The sequence below is a fragment of the Typopeltis vanoorti genome, chromosome 10 (genome assembly GCF_054136105.1).
Source record: "Typopeltis vanoorti isolate ZY-2024b chromosome 10, IOZ_Tvanoo_1.0, whole genome shotgun sequence".
In the NCBI taxonomy this organism is placed as follows: Eukaryota; Metazoa; Arthropoda; class Arachnida; order Uropygi; family Thelyphonidae; genus Typopeltis; species Typopeltis vanoorti.
In genome coordinates this window covers 25,839,686-25,857,690 of record NC_143558.1, presented here as the reverse complement: position 1 = coordinate 25,857,690, position 18,005 = coordinate 25,839,686, and the positions used below count along the sequence as shown (strand labels likewise).

Sequence of the window (18,005 nt, the reverse complement as noted above, 5' to 3'; positions counted from 1 at the left end):
GAGATGAATTTTTGTCGCCTCTGACCGTCGCTTTGCTTCTTGGAGACATGAAGTGGCTTGAAAATAAGGTTATATGTTTGATCTCCAGTGCAACATGTACGATGCAAAGACATCTTTTCTAGAACACAGGTTTACTTTTCACAAAAGTTTATATTTGTATTCTTTTTTATTAACATTTTTGTATAAACATTTCTTATTACATAAAAAATAATTAGAAAATATTCAACATATGAAATGAAAATATTTCGAAATTGTATATATAAGTTTAGGTTTTTTTTCCTTTCTCTCAACCCAGTTCTGATCTGGCAAACGAGATGTTTATTCGAACATCAGTCTTAATAATCAATAAAATGATTACCAACGTTTGTGCAATAATCATTAGAAATAATACCGACATTAGTCCATCAGGCTTGTACATTTTTATTTGCTTTGTACCTGCGAAAGAGAAAACAAACTCAACGTTACTGATATCGATGTTCTGTGGTATCTTTTATCTATTGTGATCATTCCGCTTTAACCACAGTACAACTATGAAAATAGATTCCAAATTATGGTTCCACTAGTGCAACTCCTTAACGTCAATTTATGTAGTAAAAGGATTTTGCTACTATGATTTCAAACTGAAAATAACTTTATTCTTGATGTGTAGGAAGGCATTTGAATAAATAATAAATTTATTCATAATTATACTTTGGTTATACCAGAATCATTACAATACTCAATGTTAGTGATGGTTAAGTTATCCGACTAACTAAATCCTAATATAATTTTTTACGGGTATAAACAGCAACTGATTAATTTAAAAAAGTGTTTTTGAATTCGTGCATATGAAGCACAAATCTTGAGGAATATTTGTAATATATAATTAGACGTCAAAACATTAAAATCCAAGTTCCAAAAATGGAAAGGTTAAATATTCTAAAATTGCCACGAATATGCATATCTTCACTGTTTTTTTTTTTTTTTTTTTTTTTTGCCCACACGTATCTTGATTCAGGACCACTGGTTGCACCCGTATCCAAAAAACTTAGGTAGTCTCTTTACTCCAGAATAATTACTTGCATTCAAGAAATACAAGATTCACTCAAGTATGAGGTACTGCTCTTATAACTGGAAAGTGTCTCCTTGCTCCCTAAACCTCCCATAAAATTTTGAACTGTTTCCAACCGAGATCAGATTAACTAATAATCCCTGATTACCGAATTCATCCCAGTTGGTTCTGTTTAGCATAGAAGGCCTTGCATAATTTCTCTTTTCTTTTCAAATCCATCCTACTAACTATTCGCCTCTATTCGTCCCTGCTGTCTCTATTAGTATTTTCCAGAAGTTGCAATCTGGTAGTTCAAAGACGTCCATAATTTCTTCTTTGTATTTAATCTCTGTTCTAACCACAGTAAAGTGTGCTATGTATTTATACTTTTCATTTATGAAACTGCTATATAGTGTAAAATGAAGAAAAAAAATATATAGTGTCTACATTACAAAACATGCTATTTGGACTCTCTATCAAGTTCCTGAAGAAATCAAAGGTTATGGAGGTCTGACTAGACTGAACCTTCTTATGCCAGATTTGTTTGTCCAGAAAGTCCACTGCAGTCGAATTGATTCATAGCATGGACCAGACTAGAACACAGCAAACCAGATCCTATCAATTCGATTGCCATAATTCTCTTTGATACTGTCAATCCATCTCATTTCGGGTCTACTTCTTTTCCTAACGCCTGGATCACTTCATAATCTTGTTGATCAAGCGAATGCCTTACATTCTGACATGGCCGAACTATCGGAGCTTTTTCTTTTACCGGACAGTGTTAAGACCATTCATCATTAGTAACGCAATCAAACCATCTCACCCCCCCCCAACAGATGTTCCTTAAACACCGTTGATCCAATGCATCAAGTTTCCAATGATTCAATGTCTCTTCTCCATAATGCAAAATAGAGAGAACCGAAGAAGTTAAAATTAACTGTTAATTATAAATTTGGTGTTTACTGTTATTCTGTTGTTTTTAATTGATGAAAGTCTTGTTTTACCCACAGTGCTGGGAACATTACTCTGAAAATAATCGCTATACGAATAATTTTAAAAAGTACGTGCTTTTAAATATCAATGGTGAATCTATTTTCGTTTTACTGGCTATTTGGTTCTGTCATTAAAGTGGGGGAAAAATTCTAATACTGTTTCTTTGAAAGTGTGCAAATACGTCGATCTTATATTACCAAAATGACGCTGTAATGCTTTTGGCGTTTTATCAGATCATTAATTGAATTCTTATTGGAATGCTGGCTGTCTTGTGGATATAAAATGTGATGGCCTAACATAAAATTTTTAATTAATGCCTATAAGTGTTCACACGTCTATATATGTTCTCAAATAATTGCTAATGACGTTACGTATTTAATGTTCGGATAGCGTCACCAAATGGGTTACTAATAAAATGACATTGAGTTTGAATGTGAACTCATTCGGTTTCATAAAACGCAAATTCAAGTCGGTATCCAACTACGTAAGACGACAACACGCTCTTCCACGTATCAGACTATTCCAAGTAATAAATGTGATAGGAAAGCAGAGGAACAACCATCCATGATTGCTAAAAATGATCATTTTTTGTAGAGTAATAGAAAATAATTCACCCTTTTGAGGAACTGGAAATTGGGCATCGCGAAATTTCAGAAGGTCCTACTGGGATTAAGGATTAACCGACCTTTGTTTAAAATAACAGTATAGTCATTTAAAATTTCATACTCACCAGACAATGATTCAGACGGATCTGATACCAGATCCAGTTCGTTTGTTTTCTCTGTGGTATTACAAGCAATAATCTCCATTTTATTTTCTGCTGCAGAAGAAACGACGCCTGTTTTCTTTTCTGCAGTTGAAGCAATGTCTTCCTCTAATGTGATATAAGCAACAGTCTTCATTTTTTCCAAAGTGGGAGATAAGATGAATGAAACACTAAGTTGACAAATTCCAGTGGATTATAATGGAGTTCCCTATCAGTGTGCAGATAAGAAATATTGGTTCAAACAGGAAACAAAAACTGACATTTCAACTACAATATTTAATATCAAGAAAAGAAGTAACACTCCTGCTACAGTTATAATTCTAAAAATTATAAACAATTTTTTTTTATATCTTAAAATAATTATAAACTATTTTTGATGTCGTTTTTAATATGTGTTCCATATTCGTCAAATTTCGTTCAGCGACCTCTAACTTAATGTGATAATTTCTTTATTAATTATTATGGCTATTTTGCCTGTTTTTATTTAGGAGTACCGCTTTCATGATGTCATTGGCTTTTTACTCATCTAATCTTGCCCTACCGCTAATCTTTTTTCATCATATTCTATCCTCCTCCTTTCCTTTAAAAATTTCTCTCTCACCTTCTAAGAAGAAGGTCCTTCTTCCCAAACAATTCCCCATCCACCTTTAAAACCCGGGTTTTAAATTTCACGTACCTTGTCTCTTACCCGCAATTTTCCCACATCTCTCTATCACCGACCCTTCCTTTCAGTCAAACTTTATTAATATCGCCAGACGCCGCTCAATAAAATGACAACCAGGAACATCCTACAAATGTATGTCCGAAATTATTCCTTCCTTATATTCTTCATATATATATATATATATATATATATATATATATATATATATATATATATATATATATAAATAGCCATACAAATTAATATTTATTTAGAGGAAGAACATAGAAAATTTCCAGAAATAATATCTGTGATAATTTCTTGTTCTGTTGATTTCATTTAAATACGATATAAATTATTATTACGTGACATCTCCAAGAAGTCCAAGGACTCATCACAAGAGGGCACTCTACTCCACTTGCCTATTCACATCTAACCGTCTCCCCTACTATAGCGATAGTATCGTACATAGTATAGTATTAAATCAAATATAAGGCTCTAAATAGAGCCTTAATCAAATACAGTATAATGCAACTGTTTTCTGGATTTTAATATCGTATTTTACTAAAATCAATAAAAAATATCAGTTCACGATCGCTTTAATAGTAACTTAGTAACAGCAACTATAGTGTAACATAACTGCTTATGGATTATCTAGATTTCCGGTACCTTCAAACTCTGTCAGCTAGCTTTATTCACAGACGCTCACAATTAACAGTAAGAATAAATAAAATTTTGTAGTATATTTTAATATAAAATCTGGGATATCTAACATAATCACCCCTACTTTAATGTGAGTTTAACAAATAAGAAATAAAATATATTACCTGTACTGTATAACACGTTTCCCGTTTCAGCTCTGCCATTAACAGCCGATATTTACTCTGCGTGAAACATGACTGTCGCTTTAGTCTTGCACAACTACATGAAAGTATGAATACACCAAAGGGAAGATGTATTTGTACAAATATTTCGGAATTTATTCCGAAATATTTGTACATATATATTTCAAAATATTTCTAGTAATCGTGTATATAATCCCAAACAATTTTCTTAACATATTTACAACCAACGGAGAAACTAATTTTAATTTTTCTGCTGAAAAAAAAAAAAAAAAAAAAAACCGCAATAAGTTAAAGACGGGGATAAACGCATGATAAAAGAAGGCTGTAGGAGCAGAAAAAATTTATGTATAAAAAATTAAGAAGTGATGAATGATATACTTTACAACTGTAAGTTGTAACTAGAAAGAGAATTTATTATTATTATTTATTTTACTTATTATTACATGACATCAGTTATTAATGAAGTCCCAGGACTCAACGCTGGCAGTCACTCTACGCTATTCTAATCAAACTATATATATAATGAAGGTTGTTTTCTTGATCGTAAATTAGTAAATAATAATATTTGGTTAACCGATCAAGTGTTGATCAATATTTTATTAATTAACTGGACCAACTAGTTTCGCCACACTTATCTGTTGGCTTCTTCAGGGCACTTACATATAGGTTTAAACACTCTCACAATTATGTGTAACTGCAAAACTGACAAGAATAAAAACTGACTAGAATAATTACAAATGAAATAGTATCGAACGTGAGTGAAACACGTATCGCGTGTACAAGATCAGCTAGCTGTTGCTGAAGAACCTTCTGTAGTTTGTATTAAAGTTCATTTCTTCCGTTTTTAAGGCTCTGATTAGGGTTTTCCATATCTCTGGCAGTATTAGGCCTTGATTTCTGTTAAGGTTCACAGTAGAACGGGCGACTGTGGCTGCTTCTTTGAACATTCTTGAATGGTAATCTTCCTCTAAGTAGGGGGAACAGCTTTTGTCCCACTCGATGACATGGTTAGTTGTGGAGAAATGAGACGATAGCCCAGAAATGTCCTATGTCAAAAACAACATCTCTGTTGTTTTTGACATAGCCAATGTGCTCCTTTTGCCTGATTTCGAGGCTTCTCGAAGTCTGTCCAATGTAATTAGAGCCACATGAGCATGGAATATTATAGACTCCAGCATATTTGTAGAAAGGATGGTTGTCTTTTGGAGATCTTAGTAGTTTACGAATAGAATCTATAGCATTTCGACCTATAGGTTGAAATGCTACTCTTATTTTGTGTTGTTTGAGGAGATTGGCGAGCTTGTTGGAGATGCCACTTACATACGGAATTGCAATCGTTTTTATATATTGAATCTCTTCTTGTTCTCTTTGTGGTGGTTCAGAGAAAAGGATTTTATTGACTAGTCTTCTTGGATAGCCGTTCAAGTACAGATTGTTGGAAATAAATTTTAACTCATCTTGAAGGGTCTTGTTGTCCGTTGAGATGCAAATAGCTCTTTTCTTTAACATGTGTATAATGCTGAGTTTATGTGATATGTGGTGAGAGGAGTTAAAATGTAGGTAGCGACCTGTATTGGTCGGTTTTCTGTAGACCGATAGATTTAAACTGCCATCAGTTTGTTTTTTGATTAAGATGTCTAAAAACGGAAGTTGTTTTTCTCTTTCAAGTTCCAGAGTGAATTTAATAGAATGATGGAAAGCGTTGATCTTTTTGAGAAAATCATATATGTCATCTTTGTTGTTGTTCCATATGATGAAGATATCGTCCACGTATCTAAACAAAATTTTAGGTCTAGGAAAAATTTGTGATAGGATTTTGTTTTCTAAGTCTTCCATAAAGAGGTCAGCACATGAAGGTGAGAGTGGGCTTCCCATTGCCAAGCCTGTTAACTGTTGATAGATTTTATTTTTCCAAGAAAAATAATTGGAGTTTAGGCAGTGAGCAAACAATACGGTTATATCTTGTTGGAATAAGGTACTTAAGATGTCAATGACCTCTACTACGGGAACGTTTGTAAAGAGAGGGGTGAAATCTAAGCTGGCTAGAAGATCATTATCCGATATCTTGATGTTTTTTAGCTTTTCTACGAAATGTCCAGAGTTTTTGATGTAACTCTCTGAGTTGTGGATGTATTGCTGTAGGAGTTTCGAGAGATGTTTTGACAATAAGTAGGTGGGCGAGTTGATTGCATCAACGATTGGGCGTAAAGGAATACCCTCTTTGTGCACTTTTGGAACTCCATAGAGTCTCGGAGTTAAAGGATGCATCGATTTTAGTTTTTTAATCAAATCTGTTGGCCAGTTAGATAAATTGCGTAGTAATTCGTTGGTATCATTGTGATTTTTTAATGTTGGATCTTTTGTTAAAAGACGGTAAACAGACAAGTCAGAAAGTAGATGGTTAACTTTGTCTTCATAGTCCTTTGAGTTCAGTATCACAGTACTGTTTCCTTTATCTGCTTTAAGTACTATGATGTCTTTGTTGTTTTTTAAATCACGAATAGTTCTTTTATCCAGTGATGAGAAGTTTTGTTTTGTGGAATAGGGCGCGGAAAGTATTATGCAACTTTTTAATCTTAGATCATTTGCTGTGTGAGGCGGTAATAATGAGATTCCTTTTTCTAGACTACAGATGAAATCTATCTTGAGAATCTGTTGTGGAGCTATTGCATAGTTGAAACCCTTTTTGAGAATGTCGATTTCAGGTTTCTTTAAGATGTGGTTTGAAAAATTAAGAATAACTTCGTTGTCTGGTAGAGAAGGTTTAGACTCATTGTGGGTGGTATAGAGGTTCCCCCTACTTAGAGGAAGATTACCATTCAAGAATGTTCAAAGAAGCAGCCACAGTCGTCCGTTCTACTGTGAACCTTAACAGAAATCAAGGCCTAATACTGCCAGAGATATGGAAAACCCTAATCAGAGCCTTAAAAACGGAAGAAATGAACTTTAATACAAACTACAGAAGGTTCCTCAGCAACAGCTAGCTGATCTTGTACACGCGATACGTGTTTCACTCACGTTCGATACTATTTCATTTGTAATTATTCTAGTCAGTTTTGCAGTTACGCATAATTGTGAGAGTGTTTTAACCTATATGTAAGTGCCCTGAAGAAGCCAACAGATAAGTGTGGCGAAACTAGTTGGTCCAGTTAATTAATAAAATATTGATCAACACTTGATCGGTTAACCAAATATTATTATTTACTAATTTATGATCAAGAAAACAACCTTCGTTATGAATAGAGTCAATGGTGATACGAAAATCAAGGTACGTCGTTTTGAAATCCTAAAATGTAAAAAGGCAAGGTTACTAAACCATCTCACTTTTTTAAAACGTTGCCGTGATAACTGCATAATTCCTAAGTTTTTACATCTTAAACCTCTTTTCAATACTAGACAAGCTAAAAATATTTATTTCAAGACATCGATGCTCCTCATTCGTGAAAGGTTACATCACACAAGATTTGTGCTTAGTCAAATTGACTCACAATGTTATGAACTGTTCATGGATCTATCCAGCTCTTTAGATGAGGAAATTTGGCAAGCGTTAGATAAAATGATCAACACCAGTTTCACCAAAGCTTTTAACAAAAGCAGACAGACCCAGATTAAAAAATTTAACCACCTTTATACCACCCACAATGGGTCTAAACCTTCTCTACCAGACAACCAAGTTATTCTTAATTTTTCAAACCACATCTTAAAGAAACCTGAAATCGACATTCTCAAAAAGGGTTTCAACTATGCAATAGCTCCACAACAGATTCTCAAGATAGATTTCATCTGTAGTCTAGAAAAAGGAATCTCATTATTACCGCCTCACACAGCAAATGATCTAAAATTAAAAAGTTGCATAATACTTTCCGCGCCCTATTCCACAAAACAAAACTTCTCATCACTGGATAAAAGAACTATTCGTGATTTAAAAAACAACAAAGACATCATAGTACTTAAAGCAGATAAAGGAAACAGTACTGTGATACTGAACTCAAAGGACTATGAAGACAAAGTTAACCATCTACTTTCTGACTTGTCTGTTTACCGTCTTTTAACAAAAGATCCAACATTAAAAAATCACAATGATACCAACGAATTACTACGCAATTTATCTAACTGGCCAACAGACTTGATTAAAAAACTAAAATCGATGCATCCTTTAACTCCGAGACTCTATGGAGTTCCAAAAGTGCACAAAGAGGGTATTCCTTTACGCCCAATCGTTGATGCAATCAACTCGCCAACCTACTTATTGTCAAAACATCTCTCGAAACTCCTATAGCAACACATCCACAACTCAGAGAGTTACATCAAAAACTCTGGACATTTCGTAGAAAAGCTAAAAAACATCAAGATATCGGATAATGATCTTCTAGCCAGCTTAGATGTCACCTCTCTCTTTACAAACGTTCCCGTAGTAGAGGTCATTGACATCTTAAGTACCTCATTCCCACAAGATATAACCGTATTGTTTGCTCACTGCCTAAACTCCAATTATTTTTCTTGGAAAAATAAAATCTATCAACAGTTATCAGGCTTGGCAATGGGAAGCCCACTCTCACCTTCATGTGCTGACCTCTTTATGGAAGACTTAGAAAACAAAATCCTATCACAAATTTTTCCTAGACCTAAAATTTGGTCTAGATACGTGGACGATATCTTCATCATATGGAACAACAACAAAGATGACATATATGATTTTCTCAAAAAGATCAATGCCTTCCATCATTCTATTAAATTCACTCTGGAACTTGAAAGAGAAAAACAACTTCCGTTTTTAGACATCTTAATCAAAAAACAAACTGATGGCAGTTTAAATCTATCGGTCTACAGAAAACCGACCAATACAGGTCGCTACCTACATTTTAACTCCTCTCACCACATATCACATAAACTCAGCATTATACACATGTTAAAGAAAAGAGCTATTTGCATCTCAACGGACAACAAGACCCTTCAAGATGAGTTAAAATTTATTTCCAACAATCTGTACTTGAACGGCTATCCAAGAAGACTAGTCAATAAAATCCTTTTCTCTGAACCACCACAAAGAGAACAAGAAGAGATTCAATATATAAAAACGATTGCAATTCCGTATGTAAGTGGCATCTCCAACAAGCTCGCCAATCTCCTCAAACAACACAAAATAAGAGTAGCATTTCAGCCTATAGATACTATTCGTAAACTACTAAGATCTCCAAAAGACAACCATCCTTTCTACAAATATGCTGGAGTCTATAATATTCCATGCTCATGTGGCTCTAATTACATTGGACAGACTTCGAGAAGCCTCGAAATCAGGCAAAAGGAGCACATTGGCTATGTCAAAGACAACAGACAGGACATTTCTGGGCTATCGTCTCATTTCTCCACAACTAACCATGTCATCGAGTGGGACAAAAGCCGTTTCCCCTACTTAGAGGAAGATTACCATTCAAGAATGTTCAAAGAAGCAGCCACAGTCGCCCGTTCTACTGTGAACCTTAACAGAAATCAAGGCCTAATACTGCCAGAGATATGGAAAACCCTAATCTGAGCCTTAAAAACGGAAGAAATGAACTTTAATACAAACTACAGAAGGTTCCTCAGCAACAGCTAGCTGATCTTGTACACGCGATACGTGTTTCACTCACGTTCGATACTATTTCATTTGTAATTATTCTTGTCAGTTTTGCAGTTACGCATAATTGTGAGAGTGTTTAAACCTATATGTAAGTGCCCTGAAGAAGCCAACAGATAAGTGTGGCGAAACTAGTTGGTCCAGTTAATTAATAAAATATTGATCAACACTTGATCGGTTAACCAAATATTATTATTTACAAACTATATATATTCAACATCCATACCGCTTGTGATTAACAGCCAACAATTGTTGTCTGTTAATTACGTATTATCAGCCCGTTTTTCCAGGATAAAAACGGGCTGATAATACGAAATGAGGATATTAGTTACTGAAGGCAATAATTCAAAATTAAGTATTCAGCTTGCTGGACAATTTAGTAACCAAAACAGGAACTTTAATTTAAATCAATAGACAATACTTCATGTTTATAGGGTTAAATCCTATTTAAATATTGTAATCTTTAAATGGGAATCACTTACTTGCCTTTAGACACATACCACCTACTGAATTAGAAATTTTATGGAGATATACGTAAACCACACTTACGTAGAGTATAAGCAAAACTTGGACACGTGCATCACCACTTGTTTTACTAAAGCTGCTTGTTAGGTGTGTGTCTCACAATGGGAAAAACAAAGCATCGTTCGGAGTTCAATAAAGGACATATCGTGGGTAGCTGTCAGGCTGGAGGCACGATTTTGAAAACAGCAGAGCTGACTGGTTTCTCAAAAGATGGGGGGGGGGGGGATATCACTGGAGCTTAACCAGTGGAAGAATAACCACACATTGCTTGTCTAAGACGGGTGACTGCGGTCCCAAGACGGTCAGGAACGACATCACCGTAGTCTTGTACGGACAAACAGAACTTTTTGTGTGCAGCAGTTGACCGAAGCCTTTAATGAAGACTGTTACCGACTCATACGAGTATCTCACCGAACAATGCTCACGGAATTGAAGAGGATCGGTATTGGCAGTCGCATGCCTATATGGAAACCACTAAAGGCTAAAACATACCACAAGGTAAGGAAATATAGTGTAATATTCACTAAGGAACATTCTTTATGATATTGCTTCCGTAGCGCAATTGGAAGGACGACGGTACATTGCGCCCATCGATTGGAAAAGGTCCGAGTTCGATTCCCGTCGTGACGGGAGGAATCTTTATATGGACTTTTTCAACTGAAGGTGAGTTAGCCGATCTCATACGGAGCTAGCAGGGTTTTTTCCTCTCGGAAACTCGGGTTTTTCATCCCGCATACAGACAAATCGGCCCTTCAGAACACACGCAATTTTCAAACAAAACACACTTGTGGTGGTTGTGGGCGGTAGATGGCGCTGATGTAGTTGATTGGTAGTAGAGGGTCGGTAGTGTTGGAGACGGAGAGTTGTACAGTGGGTGTCCTCCCGCGATGAGTCTTCGGACTCCTTGGATGTGTCACGAATAATAATAATAATAATAATAATCTTCAGGGACTTTCCCATCACTCTCAAGTAGCAATCATAGTGTCCTGATCTGGTATTACAAGGGCGATAGGTAAAGAAAATTATTATTTTTTTCAATGCATCCTCCTGTTTTATTCGATGCAATCTAAGTTATGAGGACTTCAGGAAACACTTAAAGGAAGTAAATTCGACAAGAATTTACTTCCTTTAAGTGTTTTTTGGGAAGAATGCATCGTATGTAGCAGTCCTTCGATTTTAAAAAAAAGGCTTTGAAATTTAATATGTAAGGATCTCTCATTTAGTTTTTGTGCGCTAATAGTGCTACAATTGGACAATCTAATGGCTGACTAATATGAAGCTTATGATAACACCTCGATGGAAGATTGTTGGCTGTTAGCTCTAAACTACTCCACATTTCCATTAATATGTATGACTGCAGTCGTTTAGCCGCTTGTCTTTATATCTTGCCATACAGTGTAGTCACTTTTGAGGAGTGTGTGCTTCACTATTAAAACAGAGAGAGAGTTGAAATATTGGGGTGCTTCTGTTTTAGAATGAATTGTACTGATATGTACATTTTTGACGGAGGACTATACTGCAATATTGGGCGAACAGATATTCACAGGGTCAACTGTACGTTTTTTTTTTTTTTTTTTTCTGATTGATACGATGCCAGCATTCATTGTGTAGAAATTATGATCTGTTGGAGCAATTACTTTGCTTAAAACTATGATAAAGGTCGAAACGTCTAGGGTTGTTTTATCTTAATTGTAATGTAAGGTAATACATTACCTTAACACGTGCGTTTTGTCTAGCGTGATTCGTCACTCTATAACATAGCTTTCCAAGCTTCCACGTCCCACTGTACACGTTTTTGGCACCACTGAAGACAATGCTACATATTAGTTCAGGTAATGTGAGGCTTGCACATTGTGGTCCTACCATGGAAATCCAAGTTCCGAACCTTGGTTCTGAACGTTTTTATTCAGATTCGTGTTTCAATCACACGAAACCGCATTCAACGTGTCGGCTCAACGAATGGCGGTTTTTACATATCTTTCGTAGCACCCTAAGGTCACTTTCAGTGAACGTGGTGGATCGTCCACTGCGGGTATAGTTCGCCCACAGTTTGTAGATCTCTGCTTGGCGAGTTGCCAAGAATAGTTCGATTCATGCTGAAGGGGAGAGAAAGAAATAAACGACGTACGAATTAGTCACCAACACGCGAAATCACGTGCTTTATAGGTAAAATTTCCCGATTGTTATACAAGGAAAATAGTTACCACTTTAAAAACTACAATGATCATAAAAGAGAAGTTAATTTTCCGACGTGTAATAATAAACAACTCATTCCAGAAGACGGATTGATTACCCTGTTATCGGAATGGAGTCTGCTTTTTGTGACATGCGCAGAAGTATCGAAGGGTCTCGAATGCTTCCATCGCTGATATCACTGATTATGGTGATACCATATCACCATATGGTATCACTGATTATTGACCTGAGATGGCTTAATTTATTAACAATTTGCCAAACAGATAGGCCCGCATCATGGCATCCTACAGCAATGCCTCTTTTAAGCCCTGTCAGTTCCCTTTTGCAGCCATTTCATCTGGATCGGGGTGAAATGGCTACATTTACATATAACGGCTCAAACACGTGACTCGGTGCATGGCACGATGCTCCTTGCTGATGAGGGTGTCCGTTGATCTCTTTCCAAGCAGTGTATATATAGCATATTCCATTTTTAGATCCTGCAATATATTCTATGAACAGATCTTGCTTTTACTTTAAGCCCACAAACGTAAAATACTGTTATTGATAATAATAATAATAATCCGTAGTAGTTTGGCTCGCAACCTAACCAAGATTGGCTTTTGTAAACCATAATTTTAGGATAAAGTGATTATCCTTGTGCCTAAATATTTTACGTCCACAAAAACAGTTAAATTAAATGAAGGTGCCCATAGTATGAGTTTGTGTTCTAATAAGCATGCAGTAATCTGTAATATTTTATTAAGATATATGATTGCACAGAAAACGTGCAACGCAGTTACATTTCACGGATTAAAAGTAGTCATATTCCTAGCTGACGTGACGTTTTTATTCAAGGACAAAATGAAGGTAAAAAAAATTAATTGAACCGAAAAAATTTGAAGTCAAGGGCGGCGATAGACACCAACAGATGAGGAAAACGAGACCGACGAACTTCAGTTTGTCCTTTCTTATTGTGTCAAGGGCTTCGGTATAACTGGAAGTTCGGGCAATGCATTCACTGTTTATCGTTTCTTTTCCGTATTTTGTTTAGTGTGAAAAATAGTTCACATTTACAAGTAACGTTAGCCCCCTTCTTTTTTTTTTTTTTCCTTTCATTTTCCCCGATATTATATTATGCATATTTTGTTAAGGTAAGTTTCGTCAAACGCGAAATGAGTAAGGACTATTGCATTTATTTTTTATTTTTCCATTCTGGCTGGACGGATTTTGCTGAAATTTGGTTTTTATGATTATAGTAAACATTTGTCCAAACATCCCCGTTTTAATTAAACCGTTTTCAGTGACAAAATGATTCAAAATAATAACTTCACTTTGCTGGATGAAAAGTACCGAAGTTTGGTATTTAAGATCTCTACTAATAGTTTTTGCTCAAATAAGATATATTTGATATACTATAATTTATTATAATATAATAAATTTAATATTTGTTATAATTTTATAACAAATTTAAGTTATATTATTATAAGATATATTATAACAAAAGATTCCAAGCAAAAGCAATTCAATACATTATCCAAGAAGTGAGTTATTTGCTATGCTATTTAAATATCATGTTACTTAAACACCTCAGTAGCTCAGTTGGTATAGACGAGCCCTTTGGCAAGACCAGGGTTCGAATCCCATCTATGATGAGAGGAACTTTATCAGGTATAATAATTTAGTTTAATCCTTTATCCAAGTTTAAGCAAACGAAGTTTGCACCTGAAGGATCTTCAGGACTGAGGCAACTCGTGGTAAAGGTGGACCAAGCTCTCATCACTTCTTGTCTCAATATCTCCCATAATGCAAGAACATTTCCTTGCAGACATGTATAATGCTATGCATTAAGGGAAAGGCCACTACCCAAACCAGTTTCGACCTTTATTGAGGTCTTGTCAGTGGGAGCCAGACCCATAAGTGGTGATACTAAGGCAGAAGCAACGGAGAAGTCATATTTACCTATACGAGTTGCCAAAAGGTGTACCACCTTATTATTAAATTACTCTGGATTTAGAGAAATATGTTGGAAGTTTGTTTCACTTGGTTAGACTACAATAATTTAGTTTAATCCATTATCCAAGTTTATCCAAGATGAGAGCTTGGTCCACCTTTACCACGAGTTGCCTCAGTCCTGAAGATACTTCAGGCACAAACTTTGTTTGCTTAAACTTCCAACTTTATCAGGTGTTTTCAATCAAATAGTAAATTAGCTTTTCTCATAGAAAAGCTAATTTTCTCATAGGCTCTTCTTGGCACTGTGCCAGCCAGGGTTCTTGCATATGTGGTCAGACAGTAATCATATCATATATTAGTACTGTGGGTAAAATAACTGCTTTAGAGACCAAATGGTCCACGTGGTTAGCCTAGTGGCTGTGCGCTTTGCAATCATATGCCTGGGGAAGGAGTGTCCTAGGTTTGATTCCCGCCAGAGACGCGAGGAGCTCAAGGATCTTTCTCAGCCATAGCCAAGTTAGCTGGTCTCTTGGACGTGGGCAGTAGGGTTTCCCCCAGTTTAACTGGGGTGTTTTCATCCCGAAAGCAGGCAAACCGGCCCTGTGAACACACACACACACATGGACTACAGCCATGAATAGGGATGCAACAGAGGAGTGGCGTGCCGGCTGCATTATTTCACCGTGACTCCCCATTAGGAGGAGACCCAACCCATTCTGAATCAGAAGGATTCAGAATGGGTTGTGAATAATCAGGATGGTGGTGGTGATCTCACATCAGGTGATAAAATTCATCTTTTGATGGATATAGTGGGATTTGAACACATTTTTTTTTGGTTAGAGAGGGCTATCCACTTTGTCAACCGAGTTGGCAGTATTTCAAGAAAGAAATTTTTCAGAAATGTTACAAGATTTCTAGTGCAATATGAATTTGTAAGGTGAAATGCTCTTACTAATTTTCTAGAGGCATGCATTTTGCAATGAAATACAAATTCTATTCAAATATTGTATTATAAAAAATCTATTAAGGTAGGAAATCATTTATACTCTGCTCACCCACAACCCCCAACAAATTTTGTACCAGTTGAACAAAATAAAAATATTTTCCATTCAATTCATATTTGTGTTTCTTACTTTTGGTTTTTGAGGCAAAGGCAAAATGGGGAAAATATTTTTAAAATTAGTATTTATTTATTTCATTTATAAGACCACATCAGAGCAGTGCTAAATCTCCTAATTAAGAAATACTGTGTTAACAGTAACATGACAAATATTCAAGTCTCATAAGAAGTACCTGACTTAAAATAAGCTGAAAATTCATTATATAGTCAAAGTTTACACATGCTTAATCATACATGAAAAGCTGTTACCAAAACATTAGGTAACACACAATTTATGAATTCATTAACTTGAAATAAATGCAGTATTTTGCCATTATATCCCTGAAAGGTGTGTACCAGATAATATTCTAATATTCTAAATTCATATTCTAACTAAATGAATTTTTCATGCCTAGTTTTTGATCCACTGACTTTCTTTCATATTGCTGTATTATTTGTTACCTCTCTGACTTCATTTCTTACATTTTGATTTCTAAGCTCAGTCTTTCTCCGAGTCTTTTCTTGACATTTTATTTTAAACACTTGTTTTTATAATTCTTTATCTCCTATTTTGTTTATGTGACCATTATTAGCTTTGCTTACATATTATTGAATATTAACAGAATCTATTTCTGATATCTTTGTTTTTAACATGGTTGCATTATTGATGTCATCTGTTCATTCCCCTAATTTTCCTCAGAATTCTTGTATCTGTGGTCTCCAATCCTTGATTAACTCTTATTTCAACTCATCTCACTCTCTCTCAGATTCATATGTTAAAGCTGGTTTGGATGTACTTCTTGTATGTTACTTTGGTCTTCTCTCTGATTTGTTCCTTTTTTTATTGTTTTAGCAATGAAAAGTCTAATTGAAGCACTTAGACACAATCGTACATATTTCTCTTTTCAAATGGATACCTCGATTTTATTCTCCTCAATGCTAGGTGGTAGATACTTACAATATCAAATCCCCTATACATACATTTTGTATCTTGGAACAATCCAATAATAGAAGAATTGATAAGACTCTTCTTGTTTGTGTATGTTGATAAAAATGTGATATGTATTTATGCACACTTTTATGGTGGGATGTAATGTGAATAATGAAGTAATCCCTGTCCCTAGAAATTTAGTATGTGTTGCCATTATTATTATTAGTTCTGCCCTTTTCTCCAAATGTTCCTGAAACATTTCTGTGTCTGAGATCTATTTTCTACTCTGCTTTTAGGTCTCCAAATAGAATAAGCACTTCTTTCCACTTTGTATCAGATGCCTTCCTAATGAACTGATAAATTCCTCTACTTCATTACTAGAACCTTCTGTTGTACCACTGACAGAAATGATTCACTGTCCAATTTTTCACTTAAAAATTCCTATATCATTCTAAGCTACTTGAAATTAAGCTCCCCTTTCCTTTGATTTTTTTTAATTGATGGTGCTTGCTTTCATTACTGTTGAGATTGTTTTCACAGCTGAAATGAATGATAGGATATCTGATTTATGCTGTGCAATCATAAAGTATCACTAGTTTTGGCCAATACAGAATAGTTTTGTAGGATAAGTTCCAAGCTTCCAACCCATCCTTGTTTATTCGGCATCAAAATGGATATCCAGCAATGGGATACATTGCAAGAAGGTGAGAATTAGATTGACTCATAAGTCCCAGTTGGGTCATCATACTTCCTTATAGTCTGTTAAGGAATTCAATTTTGATCCTTAAGAAATCAACTTGCATCAGCTTATCATATTCCGTTCTATCCCCTCTCCTGAAAGCATGACTTCAGACACATTAGTTTTAAAACATGCAATTTGCAGAACGGTACTGAATGGTGTTGATTCTGCACTATGCAATCTGGTTTTCTTCATGACACCACCACCCTTTTTTTGACAGAAAGAATCCCATTCTTGGATGCAATTAATGGATGGTAATGAAGATGACAGGGTTGATGTCAAGGTGAAAAGTTGGTTTGAGAGAATGAAGAGACCTTATCAAAAGGAATATTAGTCTAAATTTTTATTTTTATTTTCAATAAATGTTTTGAAAATTTTCAATTAAAATTTTTAAAATATTTTCAAAAAGGATAATGTCATTGTTCTCATAAATGCACTACAGAAGCACATTTTTCTGGCAAAAAAGGAGCATACTGTGTGTTGATTTCAGTATAAAGGGTGATTTGTTCAGATATCACATGTAGCTAGTTATATGGATAGATATGACAACTATGAAAATGAATAAATCATTCTTATCTATGACTTAAGGCTTATTTGACTCAAATCTTCATATTTAGACTAACTGCTTCACAATTTTTTGTGATGGAACGTAAAGGGAAAGTGTTGGACAAATCTATGAAGTATGA

The 18,005-nt window shown here is 35.2% G+C and overlaps 1 protein-coding gene across 1 annotated transcript; it reads right to left on the bottom strand.

The window, feature by feature from the left end:
* Positions 1 to 8: 8 nt before the first annotated feature.
* Positions 9 to 4,321, bottom strand: LOC150102249 (uncharacterized). The gene is made up of 3 exons (XM_090399650.1): positions 4,260 to 4,321; positions 2,754 to 2,997; positions 9 to 435 (listed from the first exon to the last, which is right to left on the bottom strand). The coding sequence occupies exons 2-3, from the start codon at positions 2,923 to 2,925 to the stop codon at positions 287 to 289; spliced, it is 321 nt and encodes a 106-aa protein (XP_090255776.1). The 5' UTR covers positions 2,926 to 2,997; positions 4,260 to 4,321; the 3' UTR covers positions 9 to 286.
* Positions 4,322 to 18,005: the final 13,684 nt, after the last annotated feature.